The sequence below is a fragment of the Podarcis raffonei genome, chromosome 12 (assembly GCF_027172205.1).
Source record: "Podarcis raffonei isolate rPodRaf1 chromosome 12, rPodRaf1.pri, whole genome shotgun sequence".
NCBI lineage: Eukaryota > Metazoa > Chordata > Lepidosauria > Squamata > Lacertidae > Podarcis > Podarcis raffonei.
Window position 1 is genome coordinate 28,306,898 of NC_070613.1, and position 15,144 is coordinate 28,322,041.

General features: G+C 41.7%; 1 protein-coding gene across 4 annotated transcripts in view; it reads left to right on the forward strand.

The window, feature by feature from the left end:
* The first annotated feature begins 195 nt into the window (after window positions 1–195).
* Window positions 196–15,144, forward strand: part of DYNC1I1 (dynein cytoplasmic 1 intermediate chain 1) — a 222,943-nt gene continuing 207,994 nt past the window's right edge. For 2 of the 4 annotated variants that reach the window (XM_053359121.1, XM_053359124.1), the window contains exon 1: window positions 1,117–1,232. In XM_053359121.1, coding sequence (XP_053215096.1) covers window positions 1,230–1,232 — 3 coding nt within the window. In that variant the 5' untranslated portion in view covers window positions 1,117–1,229. Of the gene's footprint in view, window positions 1,233–15,144 lie in introns of all 4 variants that reach the window. The other 2 variants (XM_053359118.1, XM_053359122.1) reach the window with 2 other exon arrangements.

Below are 15,144 nucleotides of genomic sequence, written 5' to 3' on the forward strand. Positions count from 1 at the left end.
CCCCACTGGCTGGCCCTGAGTCTCTTCGTTGCTGGGCCCGAGTTGCCCTGCTCTTGGATGAAGTCTTGGGTTTGCAATTTTGGGAGAGGGGAGACTGCCCGCTGGGGGGCTGGGGAGGCCCCCTCGATTTAGAGGCTTCAGTCTACTTGACTATACATAAATCCGGCACTGGGGGCAGGGTTTACCAAGGCCCCCACAATATTTTATTCAAGTTGGCACCCCTGGTAGGTCCATCTGAGTCCTACAGTTTAATCTCTACACCATGTTGGCTCTCCAACACTTCACCAGATAGTGAGCAAGCTGAAGAGTTCCCCAGGAGTTTTATTCAGGCTGGATATTAAAGCAAACAAACAGAGGAGGGGCATGGATTAAAAAAAATACACCCTGAATATACACTCTGTTGTTTCTCTTCCGCTGTTTTTTCTGTAACACACGAATCCACTTGGAATATGCACGTTATTTGAAAAAAAAACACCCATGTAGTCCTCAGGGATGCAGTGGCACCCTTGAAATCTTCATCTGACTTCTACAAAGCGTCTGAATACACACACAAACTCACATCCTGATCATGAGATGGCAAGGGTGATTTTCTCTCTTGAAAAGCACATGTAAAACAATCACTCTTTTCCACTTCCTCTTTCAGCTCTATGTCCTTTTCAGTATTAATTCTGCTGTTCTCTTGCAAAAGCAATATGTATGTGCGCATGTGCTTTATCACTTCTTGTATCTTTGTGGGATAGTATGAGGGAGAGGGGTAAGAAGTGACCATTGAACTAGCACACACAGCACTTTCTCAAAAATCAAGTGTGCCAGTGGGCATAAAACTGGTCAGCAACCCCTGATTTATATCATGGAGTGAAGAGGTTTTGCAGACCTGCACCACAATCCTGTAAGCCAGGGGTTGCCAACCCAGCACCTGCGGGTGCAAAGGCTTAATGGATTGTATTCCAGGATAGGCTATGTATCCTGAATGGCATGCTGGAGAAGCTTTAGCTGGGAACTTTGGGTGGCAGCCAGTAGTTTGGTTTCTCTCTAGACATGTCCTTTAGTAGGTCAGTCATGGTTACCCACTTTGACTTCTTAATCTGTTTCTTCACTCTCCCAGGTGAACATTGCAGTTTTAAGTGGCTGGTGTAAATCCTATAGGAGTTTGTCCTTGTCTGAAGGTCTGGAGAAAATGTGGCTACGTTTGATGTTTAGTTGACAATAGATCATGTGATACGCTCTTCATGGTAAATATAGTAGTTTGTTGGTATCTGGCATAATAAGACAGTGTTTATATGCCAATTGAATAGTTGCACAGTGGTGTTCAGAAAGTGAACCTGCTGTGTAGACTTGTGAAGAATCAGTTTGATGATGAGGTGGAAGTTGCTCCAATTCTAGCTGTATTTCTCAAGGTCCCACACCTCATACTGGTTTCCCTATCCTTTCTTTATGTATCCAGCTAGTCTGAATGCTAATGCCTCTTCTCTGCAAGGCCATTGGGGTTGGGGTTTTTTGTTTTGCTCTTCTTCCTTGCAGAGGGCAGGCAGCCCTCCCCTGCATGAGGTTCAAAATACTCCCATCCTGATGACCAAAAGTCAGCAGAAAAACTGGAGTTTTTCCAGGCCCAAGTACCACCTGAGATATTTGTACATATAATATACTGTATATCAAGCACTGAATTCCCTCTGAATAAAGGCAAAGAAAAATCATAGAACACACCAGTAAGCCAGTTACTAAAGGAGCTGATCCTTTCAGCAAGGAATAATAATAATAATAATAATAATAATAATAATAATAATAATAAATTTATTATTTATACCCCGCCCATCTGGCTGGGTTTCTCCGGCCACTCTGGGCGGCTTCCAACCGAATATTAAAAACAATAAAGCATCAAACATTAATAGTTGCTTATTGCCTTGACATCTGCTGGGAGGGCGTTCCACAGGGCAGGCACCACTACCAAGAAGGCCCTCTGCCTGAGCTCCTAATCAAATTAATTTGTGAATAAAGGCCAAGTGTAATGCAAGCTTTGGTATTACAGCTGCAGTCCTAAGAACACTTGCTTGCTGATTTACATATATGCTCACCAAATATTACACAGGCTGCCCAAGATGGCAGCTTAATATTGTAAATGGGTCATTTAGATATACAAAACAGGTTGGTGGCAACAGGTTCTTTTAACTTTCCAGATTTTTCTTTGAAATAGTAAATGGAATTAAATTGGGGGGAAATATGGACTGGCATTTTCATGCCAATGGTGTTGTGTGTACTTCCTGCACAATTAGCACACATCCCACAATAATCACCCATCTGTAAGCACCCACAGATAAAAATAAGGGCATACAGGTTAACTGTACTTTCCCATAGTAGGAATCATCAAGCAAGTCAGTTCCCTACCCCTGTTACATAAGGCTGCAGCCTCTTCTTGTGAGCTGTGTGCTGCATTCATTTGCAATGCACAAGAAACAATATTTTATAGAGAGCTTGGAAGAGAAGATGAACACTGCAGAATGACAACCTGAGACATTCACACTCGCAGAATTTTTAACAAGGCATTCACAAAAGGGGAAAGAAGTGTCAGTGATTGATTAAAGTCAAGAAATGAGAAATGTTATTGGTAAATAAAAGGTACTGTAAAGGTAAATGACCCCTGGACAGTTAAGTCCAGGCAAAGGCGATTATAGGGACGCGGGTGGCTCAGTGGTCCTGGTAAATAGGGGCAGCTGGAAGAACATAAGGGCTTAAGTACCATTAAGCTGTGTTCTTAGAAAATAGGTGTAAGTTCAAAAGGCAAGTGGTTGAACTTAATAAAACTGCATGCTTATTAAACCCATGGGCAAGGGTTGCCATAATGGCATTTTTTCTCAGAGTTCTCTGCTGGCTTTATCACTAACCAGCCTTATCTTGCTAGACCTATTTGTTTCGCTGTGCTTGTTTTTCCACTGACTTCTAACATTTTCTAAATTTACTCTCCCCCTTTTGAATCCTCAGACAGCTGTTGAAACTCTGTTTCCCTAGCAGCAGTATTGACAAAAACAAAAGTCACTAAGGCTGAAATCCTATACCCACCTGGCACTAAATCCCATTGAGCTTAATAGGTAAACATGCTGTAGCAGTGCAATCCTATACCTATCTGCTCAGAATCAAGTCCCATTGAATTTACATGGGCAAAGGATTGCAGCCTTAATCAAGAGATTTAACAAACCATTAAAATTTAAAAATAAGTTAACATTAGCTGCTTTTTTTGACATGATTATATTGGCAGAGAAAGCTGTTTGGATTAGCTTGGTTAAAGTTTATTCAATCTGCCTGCAGGGTATGGGCTGCTGTTCTGCAAAGGGTATAAACATCGGGGTGGCAACAGGGTTGGAGTTGTTTTTCAGAAATGTCCTTCCTTGTAATGGTCAACCAAAACTTGGAAAGGAATCATAAAGAAAGAAAGAATCTGTAGATTTGCTAATCCTGTTTTGCTGACTTTGATCATAGCCATTTTGCCCTCAGAACATTCCAACAGGAGTCACATATTTAATTTTTCCAAGCCATGAAGCTGTTCAGTAACCCTCACCTCCCTGCAAAATTTTCTATACAGACTTTAAAATACAGTGAAATGAAAAGAACAACTAGAGCTGTTGGTTGTTAATCCAGCTTTCCCCTATTGATAACCTATAATGCACAATTAAACAGCTTTGTCAGCTTGCTGGACGCGGAAGACATTTTATCTCAATGTGAAGTTTAGTAGGGGAAAGTTCACGGAGCTGTGAACATTCGGTGTGTGGCAGCACTCAGATACTTTGCATTGCCTCCACGGCTCAAGTTTAGTGGGGGAAAGGTCATTTCTAGCGGCAGAGGCACTGAACAACATCCTCCCTGCTTCTCATATTTCATAGAAGTCAGAGTACAGTATTTGGATCACTTCCCCACTGCACTAAGCCTAGATGGTAAAAAATGTGTCTGCATCCAGAATAAACTTGCAGTAACAAACAATCATCTTCTGTAAACAGGAGGCAGCCTTCTGCATTTTTCTCTGGTTGTGGAACAGTTTACTTGACCCATTTGGAACACCCACAAACCTCTTTTTTAATACCCAATGTACCTGCATTTTAAATTTAAATATTTTTACCAGAGGTTCAAATGGAGGGAAAAAGTTATTAAAATCATTTTCCATGCACAGCCTACATGGGTCCCTTGCCTGTCCATATGGCAAATGTTGGGTACAATGAGCTGTGTATGGGATGAAGACTGATGCAAGCATGACCACCTTGTGAATTGTTCAGTCTGGTGAGAAGGCCTCACCTCCTCTGAGTTAGCCAGGCTGATGTGGCTTTGGAGTTTAGCAAGACTGGCACTAGTAGTGTGGCTGAACTTTATTTTTATTTCTATTTTTGGCCCCTTAATTTTGATTTTGCCCTGTTGTGTATAGTCTGGATTATTTCACTGAAGTACTGACAAAGGGATATTTATTGTATTGTTTTTTTCTTATTTGACAGTATTGATAGGTTATGTTAATAAGCTTTTCATGCTTTTTCAAGCATTGTTTATTTGGGTAATAAGCTGGAGTTTTTTTTCCTTAAGTGATTCATAAATTTTACAAAACAAATAAATAAATTTTATATAAATAAATAAATATAAATTTATATAAATAAATATAAAATAAAGCTTTCTAGAAGCTTCTAAGATTGTTGTTTGCTCTAGTAAAATGTTTGGCCCAATGCAAGACATGATATTCTCTATCTTTCTCCCTCTCTATCATATTTTGATGGCGAGAGCATCACCTAGCAAAGACTTCTAGCATGCTTGACTATACTTAAATAAGTATAATGCACCAAGAAAACTGGAACAGTCAGATAATGTCAGTCCTTCGCAGTCAGTTAACATTTCAAATGATGCACCTAAAGACCTTAAAGTAGAGGAGATTCTCAGAGAACACAACAAGATTATATAGGACAGGCACCAATTCACTCTTGCTGAGTAACAATTCCTTTTGATTTCATAACCTGTGAAGTGGTATGTTAAAAATAATGAACTGTAAGGAAACCCATGAAGAGTATGATTATCAAAGCTTACTGCATCTGACCTTTGTTTGCTGACTTTTATTGTAAGGCAGTCAAGACAGATAATTTATATCATCCCTTTCCTGTACTTTTTAATGACCTTAGATTTAAATTTTTTAAAAATTGGATGCATCAAACAAAAAGTTAGGCAGCCAAACAAAATGAAGGCATCCTTATGTATTAGAACTTCTCAAGGTTGTTATTTATAAACAGTGTCTTAAAAGCTAAGCACATTTCCTAGCAGGGAAACATGACTCCTTGCCCTTATCCAGACATGCGTCATACCTGTTTTTGTGCATCCATTATGTCTCACTCTTTTTAAATAAAACTTCCTCTTTAAGGCTGCTTTTCAGAAATATTGAGTGCAATGTTTACCAACTGGTGCTGAGCAATGCATTTTCATTTGGCTGGCTCTGGCTGCGTGGGAATCCTATTGAGAAGACTGGCGGCATATGTCTATCAGCAAGGACCAGTTGACTGCTCCTGCTGATGCAAACATAAAGAACAAGGATAGATTTTTTTTCCCCAGGTCACAACCTGAAAAAGGAATTATAGAATAAATTTCTATAATTTAAATATAGCAGGGAAGGCTGTAACCAGATGACCTGCACACTTGCTCACTGTGCTATCCATCTGGTAACAGTTGATGGGCAACTTCAAGGCCCCTCCTTCTCTTTCTTCTTAGGGTTCTTTATGTTTAAATCAAACTTGGTTTGAACTTTCCTTCAAATAAAGGACTCCTTTAAGCAGAGGATACATGACCATCCTAAGTCAGGTGTGTGGGAGAGATCCAAATCAGGAGTCAGGGGCCCAATCTGGGTTGAATCCGCTGTACCTACTATTTACAGTACAGTAGTACCTCGGTTTTTGAATGTCTCGGAAGTCGAACGTTTCAGTTTTTGAACGCTGGAAACCCAGAAGTAACTGCTTCAGTTTTCAAACGCTTTTCAGAAGTTGAACGTGCTACATGGCTTTTGTATTGAGTTTTCCGTATAATGCCTGTAGGAGTTGATAGCAGTCATTCACTTATATGGAAGAAAGTAAAAGGGAACACCTAAAGGCAACATTGTCTGGTAACTTGTCCTTTCATGACCCTAATGTCTGGGGATGTGAACAGATCCTCTCCCCTCGTGTCTCACTGATTGAAACCCATTTCTTGTGTCCCATGTTTTAAATGGGAAACTCTGAGAACCAAACCAATCTCTAGCTGCATTGCCTTCCCATAGGTTCCATTTCTTGGAATGCTGGGAGAGTGGGATGGAAAATTAGAAACTCGTGTAATATACTTGCAACCTGTCTACCTGGTGGGTGTGGTATTTCTAGGAGGAGGATTCATGTGCTCAATGGGATCCTGACCAGACTTTAAACTTTATTATGAATCAGCAGCTTTTTGCTGGGTGAAAGAGTGGCTACTTCTTGAGAACACAGACATTTTAGACTCAGAAGGTTTTAACAATGTTTTTGGGTGGCATGCATATTTGTGGTACGACAAGGTTAAAGCACATAAAGCATTCAAAAACCATATTGTCAGGAAAGCATTGTTTAATGTCTGGATAAGGTATAAAGACTTATTGGGAAACAAAACTCCAAGGTGGTTGTCACCAATGGAAGCAAAGGCTCTGAGAAGACCCAATATGGAAAATATCTAGATGTTCGGTGTTTAGACCTTGTCATGGCTCCAATTAATTCCTGGTCCCAGCTCGACTAATTATGGAGCAAATTAACTTTAAAACCTTTCCCATTTATTCAGTTCTCATTTTAATCTCTTACTGTTCTAAGTGAGACTGTCTGGAATTTTCCATCTCTGATTATAAGTCTTCTGTTAATCTCCACTTTACATTTATTAATGGAAGTTTAGACCCATTTGTTTTAGTACATTCTGAACCCATTAGATGTTCAAGTGTCCTTTCAACTAATCTGGGAAGAACCTTATGCTAGACCTAGTAGACGTCAGTGAGTTGATTATTATGGTGCTTACAGGCTAATATTAGACCACTTGCACTCAGCTGCTTGATTGGAGGTTTTAAAAAATAGTGAGGCGTGCCATTTGACAGACCTTGTCTGCACGTAGTACTTTTCCTGCATGAGGGAGCCATGTGGCAATAGGGTAAATCAAAAGGCCATGTTAAGAAAGAAGACTTTAGTATTAGGTAGGTGACTTTTTTAAAGGACACATATTATTTTAATCAAACAGGGAGTTATAAATTCCAACATGAAAGCAGGGCATGTGTTCCACCATGTGGAGTCTTACAATCCAACATTTAGCAAACTACTGGTATGTGATGAGAAAGCAGTTCATTTGAGAGGTAAAATGTAAGCATTTCCCCCTCCAGTTGATGCAAAATATTATAAAAATGACAAATCCACATTGCAGTAATGGTAAGGCTATCTTACCAGGAAAAGGAAAAGGTATCTGATGAAACTGGTAGATGGGGTCAAGTCTGCTTGTTTGTGGAGATGGAAGCTGGGAGTAATTTAGCAATAGTAACACCCATATTTTTTTTTAAAAAAATATGAAACCACAAGGTTCCTTCTGTTAATACCTCCAGGAGACAAACAACCTGAAATTATTGAAGCTTTTAGATTTTCCATTGTAAAGGAAGTATCACTGATGTACATGGACTTGTGTCTGTCAATACAGCGTTACTCAGATTGGCCAAAGGTTGCAAATTTTCCAGGATAGGCAGAAATTGCTGCCATAGTGTACTTTGCTTTTTAAAGCGTTAGCGACTTTCAAAGGACAGTTTAGTGCTGCTATATCTGCTGACGCCACCAGTCTGGACATGAAATGGTATTGGTTATGAAAATTATTGCTGCTGTGTAGGTGGCAGTAGCAACTTTGCAAATACCAATGATTCCTGTATTTGAAAAGATTACACATTTGTAATCCACAGCAGTTTGAGCACCCATTAAATATGAGTCAGGAGACTCATTCGCTTTATCACTGGCTTAAAGAGAGAGGAAGTGACACCGCAGCATGTAAGCCTTGAAATAACAATTTAACTCAGCTATTTCCAATTCCCTCTTTTATCTTTCCCCCCTTTTTGTTCATAGTGTGTGTTGAATATTAAAAATAACTCATTTATTTGCAGAAATTAATTTTGCAGCCAAATTATATCCGTTAAACATTAGTGACAGCAAAGGTTAATGCAGCAGCAATCAGAATGTGCAAATGGAAAATATAAGCTGCTTCCTGTGGCAGTAATGAGGATACACAAGAAAGCTGAGTGCACACCTCACTTTTGTTAACCCCTCTTGTGTGTTCTGCATGGAATGTTCCTCATCTGCAGGATGCTGCATGCACAACTCCAGGGTTGCCAGACTTCCAGGTCCAGCCTGAAGTCTCCAGGTTTGGTCCCCTCCAGGTGGCAGGTGGGAGGCTTGAAGCTCTAGGTGGTCAAGAGTGCCTTTAATAAAATATATATTATTAAGAAGACTGTGAGTGCAGCTTACAAGCTGGTTGTGAGCCGCTTTGAGACTCCTTAGGGTAGTGATAAAGTGGGATATCAAATCCAAATAAAGTGGGATATCAAATACAAGCTTCAGCCTGGTAGGAGCTGGCTACAAATTATAGCATAGACATGTCCTCTATTTGATATTTTAAGTAGTGGTCATCAGATCTGCTTGGGGTTCATTGCATGATTGGAGTGATAAATATTGAACGTATGTCCCTATAGTAATGATGAATGAATGAATGAATCAATCAATCAATTTATTTCGGTCACTGACCAGAATGCAAACATATGCAACAACAGAGAGCATATAAATATGAATAGATTAAAAGTAAGCTCTACGAGCTGATACACAATAAATAATTCAGATATAAAACAGCTAAAATATATAAAATAAAACCTTGACCGCTAATTTAAAATATATTAAGACATTGGCTGTTAGATTCATTCAGAGCTTATCTCCTTAATTTTATAGCAGCAGTAGCACAGAATTTAGCCACTTTTAAGGTAATATCTGGTTCCCTGTCTTCAATTAAGTATTTTAAGTAGTAATCATCCGTTCTGCTTGGGATAATATCATGGCATTGTTCCAGAAGCTTCCTGTTGCATCATGATGGTGGCACAACACCTCTGTCAGTGTCACCTTGCATCTCTGACTATTGTAATAAGCAGTTAATATAGGATTATTTTATTTTATTTTTTGCTGAAAGGAAGCATAGAAGTGTAGTTTTGCTCACTGGCTTTACACACAGTGCAGCTGTAACTACATTTCATCAAGCTGATATCTATTCAGTTGCAACTATATACATATACAGGATCAGGTGCCTGTCTGACAGCACACAAAGCATTAGTAAATAAGTATCACGATGAGTTTCATTCTGTGTTCTATTTTTAACCTTTCACGGCCATAGCAAAGGGAAACAGGTGTGAAAACAACTACCGCTTAGGCAGCTCATCTTCATTCAAGCAGGATAAGTGTAAACAGATATGCCTTCCATTAGGGGAAAACCTAATAAAGCCAAATGGCATGAAATCACAAGTATGAGCTCAAGCAGACCAAAATCTAACTCCTTGGGAAGCCTTGTCAGCAATATCCCGTTTCACCTCAAATGGGTGTTATTAAGAATGTGCTTTGGGGAGCCACAGAAAAGCAGTATGTAGTGTTAAGTTATGGCAATGCTTCCTGAAGAAAGAGAGAACAGTGTAACAGATTGAAACAAACAGATGTTCCAGACCTGGAGGCAAAGGATAATGTCAGAATTTTATGCTCACAATTTGCAAAGATGCTGAGTGGAATGTACTGTTTCTGATCTATGAAGTTTCTTGTCAGGAAGGGTTCTTCCTAGGTCTGTGTGTGTGGCCCCAGTGCTGTGTTCCTGCCTCACAGCCCTATTCTGCCTAGGTCAGGGGTAACAAATGTGGTGCCTCCAGATGTTGTTGGACTCCAACTTCCATCAGCCACAGGCAGCATGGCCAGTGGTTAGGGATGATGGGAATTGTAGTCCAACATCTGGAGAGCACCCCGTTGACTGCCCATGACCTACACACTGGTTCCGGTGCAGTGAATTAACATTTTTGTTACCCTTTCCATCTATCCACAAACTTCCAAGTTTGCTGAAATATTTACTGAGAACAATACATCTTCAGAACTTATACCTCTCCCCATTAGGCAATGACTTTGTCACAATTTGAGATTTTTCCTAAATCATTTTCATAAAGAAATTTCATAGAGGAATTAGGATTAGTCTGACACACTTGGCCACAATGTGCTGCTGCTGCTACTAGGCCAACAATTGTCGGGTGATACAAGGAGCCAATAGGATTCCACCTGGCCTATGGAGAACCTTTAAAATATTATAGGATCTGTGACAGAGTACTGCCATAGTTAACTTAATGGATAATTTGTGTCAAAGAAGTACAGGCAACTCCCAATTTACCCGCCCCATTCTGCCCCTTTTTGTGATGTTCCTGTGACTTCTTGGGTCACTTCTGGGTTTAGCGTGATATGTGTGTGTGTGTGGTTGCACTCATATCAGACTCACCTAAAATAGTCACTTCCTGTAGTCTTAAAAACCCCAGCAAACTTCAGTGTCTAAGCATTCAATATATCCCTGCAGGTATCAGACTGGGACAAGAGTTCCCCCAGGGTTGCCCTACTATTAGGCAGAGTGAGGTGGTGGCCTTAACTGGTAGCTGTAAGTTGTAGATAGCAGTGGCCGTCTCCCTGATGACTGGGCTTTCCCATTCTCCTGAGCCAGTATTCATTGTGATACATGGTTGTTATTGGCCTGGACTGGTCTGACTTGCCTAATAATATATGTTAAATATGTGTACCTACTTAGATGTGGCAGCTTTGGTTCAGAATATAAGCTTTCCTCCAAAGAGTGATACCATTTTAACAAAAATGTATTCCAAATAATTTCCAGTGTGACAAACAAGCAGATCTTGGATTCATGTGGTCCTTTGTGGGTTTTTTTTGGGGGGTGGGGTGGGGGGTGGGAATCCCCAGTTGATTTTTGCAGACTCTCTGTTTTTCCTCTCAGCTGTTTCCTTTCAAACATGTTTAAAATAGCTGACTTGGGCAGTGTTTGGTTTGGGAAGAAAGGTTTCTGTAACACTAGAGCCTCTAGTGGCCACGTTTGCACAGTGCACCTTATTTTGTCTCGGCTTCTTGTCATACACTATATTTTAGAGTGAAGAAAATTAAAGAAAAGGAGGCCCATATGACTAGTAGAGATTATGAGCAGGGTTGTCTGCCCAAGGGCCACATCAGCACCATACATTTAAAGCACTGTTATACCCCATTAAAAATCATGACTTCCCCCAAAGAATCCTGGGAACTGAAGTTTTTTAAGGCCGCTGAGAGTTGTTAGGGAACCCCCTATTATTCTCAGACAGCTACAATTCCCAGAAGTCTCTAGGAAGGGAGATTGATGGTTAAACCACTCTGGGAATTGCAGTTATGTTGAGAGAATATGGAGTCTTCTTACAACTCTCATCCCCCTTAACAAACTACAGTACCCAGGATTCTTTGCAGGGAGCCATGACTGTTTATAGTTGTTTGCCACTGGTTTAAATGCATAGTGCAGATGGGACCCAAGTCCAGCTTAAACAAAAGAAAAAGAACCCTGAGAAGGGAGGGCAAGAGAAGTCTTGAAGTTGCCCATCAACAGTACTTGGACAGCGCACTGTTCACAATTCTCCCCACTATGGGGAGGTATAATGTATTACTTTTAAATCATAGTCATCCTCTATCAATGTGCATTTCACATGGCAGAGTGTGGTTGAGTTCATGTCCAGCTTACTGGTTTCCCACAGGCTGGAAGGGCAAACAGAGGACTGCACACTGCAACATTTAGTGTGGGAACAGAACCCTAGACTAGGTGGGCCATTGGCCTGATCCATGCACCACCACCACCACCTCAGGTGGCTCAGGGAAGCCCTGGAAGGTGGTGGTGGGGAAAAAAAGGAGTCCAGAGAGGAGCAGGCAGTGGCAGCAGCGGTCCTGTTCTTTTCAGGCAGCACGTGGGTGACAAGCACAGGAGTCAGTGAGTGGCACACTCTTCGCAGGTCCAGGTCTGTCACCTCTCTGCAACCCATCACCTGAGCTAATGAGCCTAATGGGTTGGCCAGCCCTGATGCTGAACCATTGCCAGTGCTGAAATCAGATTTGGCTGACTGGTCAGTTTTTTGTACATGGAATGAGAGGAGGCACCATCTTGTCATTCACCTGAGGTAGCGAAATGTCTTGGGATGGCCCTAAAATGAGCCTTGTTTCTCTCCTAAACTTTGGAGTGCTGTGAAGATGAAGCTCTTTATGGAAGGAAATATGAGAAGGAAGAAAGCAAAATGTCTTGCCATGATTCTCTCCCCCTTGTTATGGCTGGTGTGTGTGTGTGTGTGCATTTGTGATGCATTACTAAGAATTCATGGGAGGGAGGGAAAATTGTCCAATAGTCTCTTCTGATAAATTTCAGCTTGCTTAATGTTGAACAAAACACATTGGTTAGCTCAGGGGTCTGCAACCTTTAAGACAAAAAGAGACACTTGGACCCATTTCCGAAGAAAAAACAACCGGGAGCCGCAAAACCCGTCATTATAAAAATAACTTTTTTGTCACATTTTTTAATTATTTCTTTGTTTGACCCCTCAGAATTACTCCTCCTCATAGAAATAAATGTTAAATTAACAAGTTACCTTTTTTGTGTGTGTGTACTTCACTCCCCTTCAAAACAGTGACCAGCGTACATGCCCCCTTTCAATGAAGTGACCAGCGTACATGCCCCTTACAATGTAGCGGGCGGACGGGCGGGAAAGTGACATCGGGACGGTGCGTGACTAACGCACGCACCGCCCCCATGCGACATCACAGCCAGTACAGTGCCCGCCACAGTGGGGAGTGTCGGGGTGCACAATGCGCCTCCTCCCCTCGCTAGTATCCGCCCCGGAGCCGCGGCAAAGGTGTAAAAGAGCCACATGCAGCTCCGGAGCCGCGGGTTGCTGACCCCTGGGTTAGCTCATATTGGTGAACGAAGGAAACAGTAGGCCAAGGGAGGAAAACTGGCAGGAGCAAGGGCTAGGCCTATATTAATCAAATAACAATATTGGATAAAAATAATATTAAACAAAATTAAAACTAGATCAACAGGTGCACCCAGAACTCTCCACCCTACATGTAGATTGTAAAAATTGTATGTGTGTGTGGGGGGGGGGGTTTCCTGAATATTTTTGTGGAGTAGGGGAGGAGAGGAGAGGAAAACAAAAAATACAGGCATAGAATAACAGATGGAGGGAAGGAGCAACCTCCAAGTCATTTGGAGAGAGTTGGCTTTGAAGTTGGGACACCCAGGTTCAAATTTCACACAACCCCCTCTCCACATTGTGATCTGCAGCAGCTGCAGCTTTCGGTCAGCTTGTGTTGAGTGCTAACTTCCAGTTATGTCAGTACATAGGGAGATGGTTTTGTGTGTTCATGCAGTGCAGTGTATACAGCAGTGGTGGAAAACCTCTGGCCTGCAGGCCTAATGAGGCCACTAGAGCTCACTGTTTGGCCTGCTGGGCTGTTTTGATCAAGTCACACATCTGATGTCATATTTGCTGTCAGGTGTGAGGCATGAAGACGTAGCTTTGCTGGGCTGTGCCCTTGCAAGCACTGTCGATTAGCTGATTACAGCAGCTCTTGCAAAGGCACAGGCTGCTGTCTTTCTGAGCACCCATCTTTTCCATTCTAGTTTCAAAAAAATTGCAGATAATTCAACAAACCTCTTCCTTGCTCTGGGCCTTTGTGAGTATGGGATTCTGGCTTAGAAGAGCAAACCTCTTACAACTTGATTTCCGAGCTGAGTCTGGTAATCAGGGCAAGGAGCTGGAAAGCGATGGAAGAACAGCACTGATGGAAGAACAATGGTAAAAGGACAACACTAGTCAGTGTTCAGATAGTCTACTCTATTCAGATAGTCAGGCAGGACTAAATGTTGTTTGGAGTCGTCTGTTCAGTGTTCCAGCCAGCCATGCCCTCTTCAATACTTCATTCCATCCTCTTCCATGAAAGATTTGAAGGCTGAGGATAAAATGAACTGCATCCAAGAGTATTAAAAGAACTGGCAGATGTGATTTCAGAACCACTGGCAGTCATCTTTGAAAATTCCTGGAGAACAGGCGAAGTCCCGGCAGACTGGAGGAGGGCAAATGTTGTCCCTATTTTCAAAAAGGGGAAAAGAGAGGACCCAAATAATTAACGCCCAGTCAGTCTGACATCAATACCAGGGAAGATTCTGGAGCAGATCATTAAGCAAACAGTCTGTGAGCACCTAGAAAGGAATGCTGTGATCACCAACAGTCAGCATGGATTTCTGAAAAAGAAGTCATGTCAGACTAACCTGATCTCGTTTTTTGACAGAATTACAAGCCTGGTAGATGAAGGGAACGCAGTGGATGTAGCCTACCTTGATTTCAGCAAGGCATTTGACAAGGTGCCCCATGATATTCTTGTAAAGAAGCTGGTAAAATGCGGTCTTGACTATGCTACCACTCAGTGGATTTGTAACTGGCTGACTGACCGAACCCAAAGGGTGCTCATCAATGGTTCCTCTTCAGCCTGGAGAAGAGTGACTAGTGGGGTGCCACAGGGTTCTGTCTTGGGCCCGGTCTTATTCAACATCTTTATCAACGACTTGGATGATGGACTCAAGGGCATCCTGATCAAATTTGCAGATGACACCAAACTGGGAGGGGTGGCTAACACCCCAGAGGACAGGATCACACTTCAAAACGACCTTGACAGATTAGAGAACTGGGCCAAAACAAACAAGATGAATTTTAACAGGGAGAAATGTAAAGTATTGCACTTGGGCAAAAAAAAAATGAGAGGCACAAATACAAGATGGGTGACACCTGGCTTGAGAGCACTACATGTGAAAAGGATCTAGGAGTCTTGGTTGACCACAAACTTGACATGAGCCAACAGTGTGACGCGGCAGCTAAAAAAGCCAATGCAATTCTGGGCTGCATCAATAGGAGTATAGCATCTAGATCAAGGGAAGTAATAGTGCCACTGTATTCTGCTCTGGTCAGACCTCACCTGGAGTACTGTGTCCAGTTCTGGGCACCACAGTTCAAGAAGGACACTGACAAACTGGAACGTGTCCAGAGGAGGG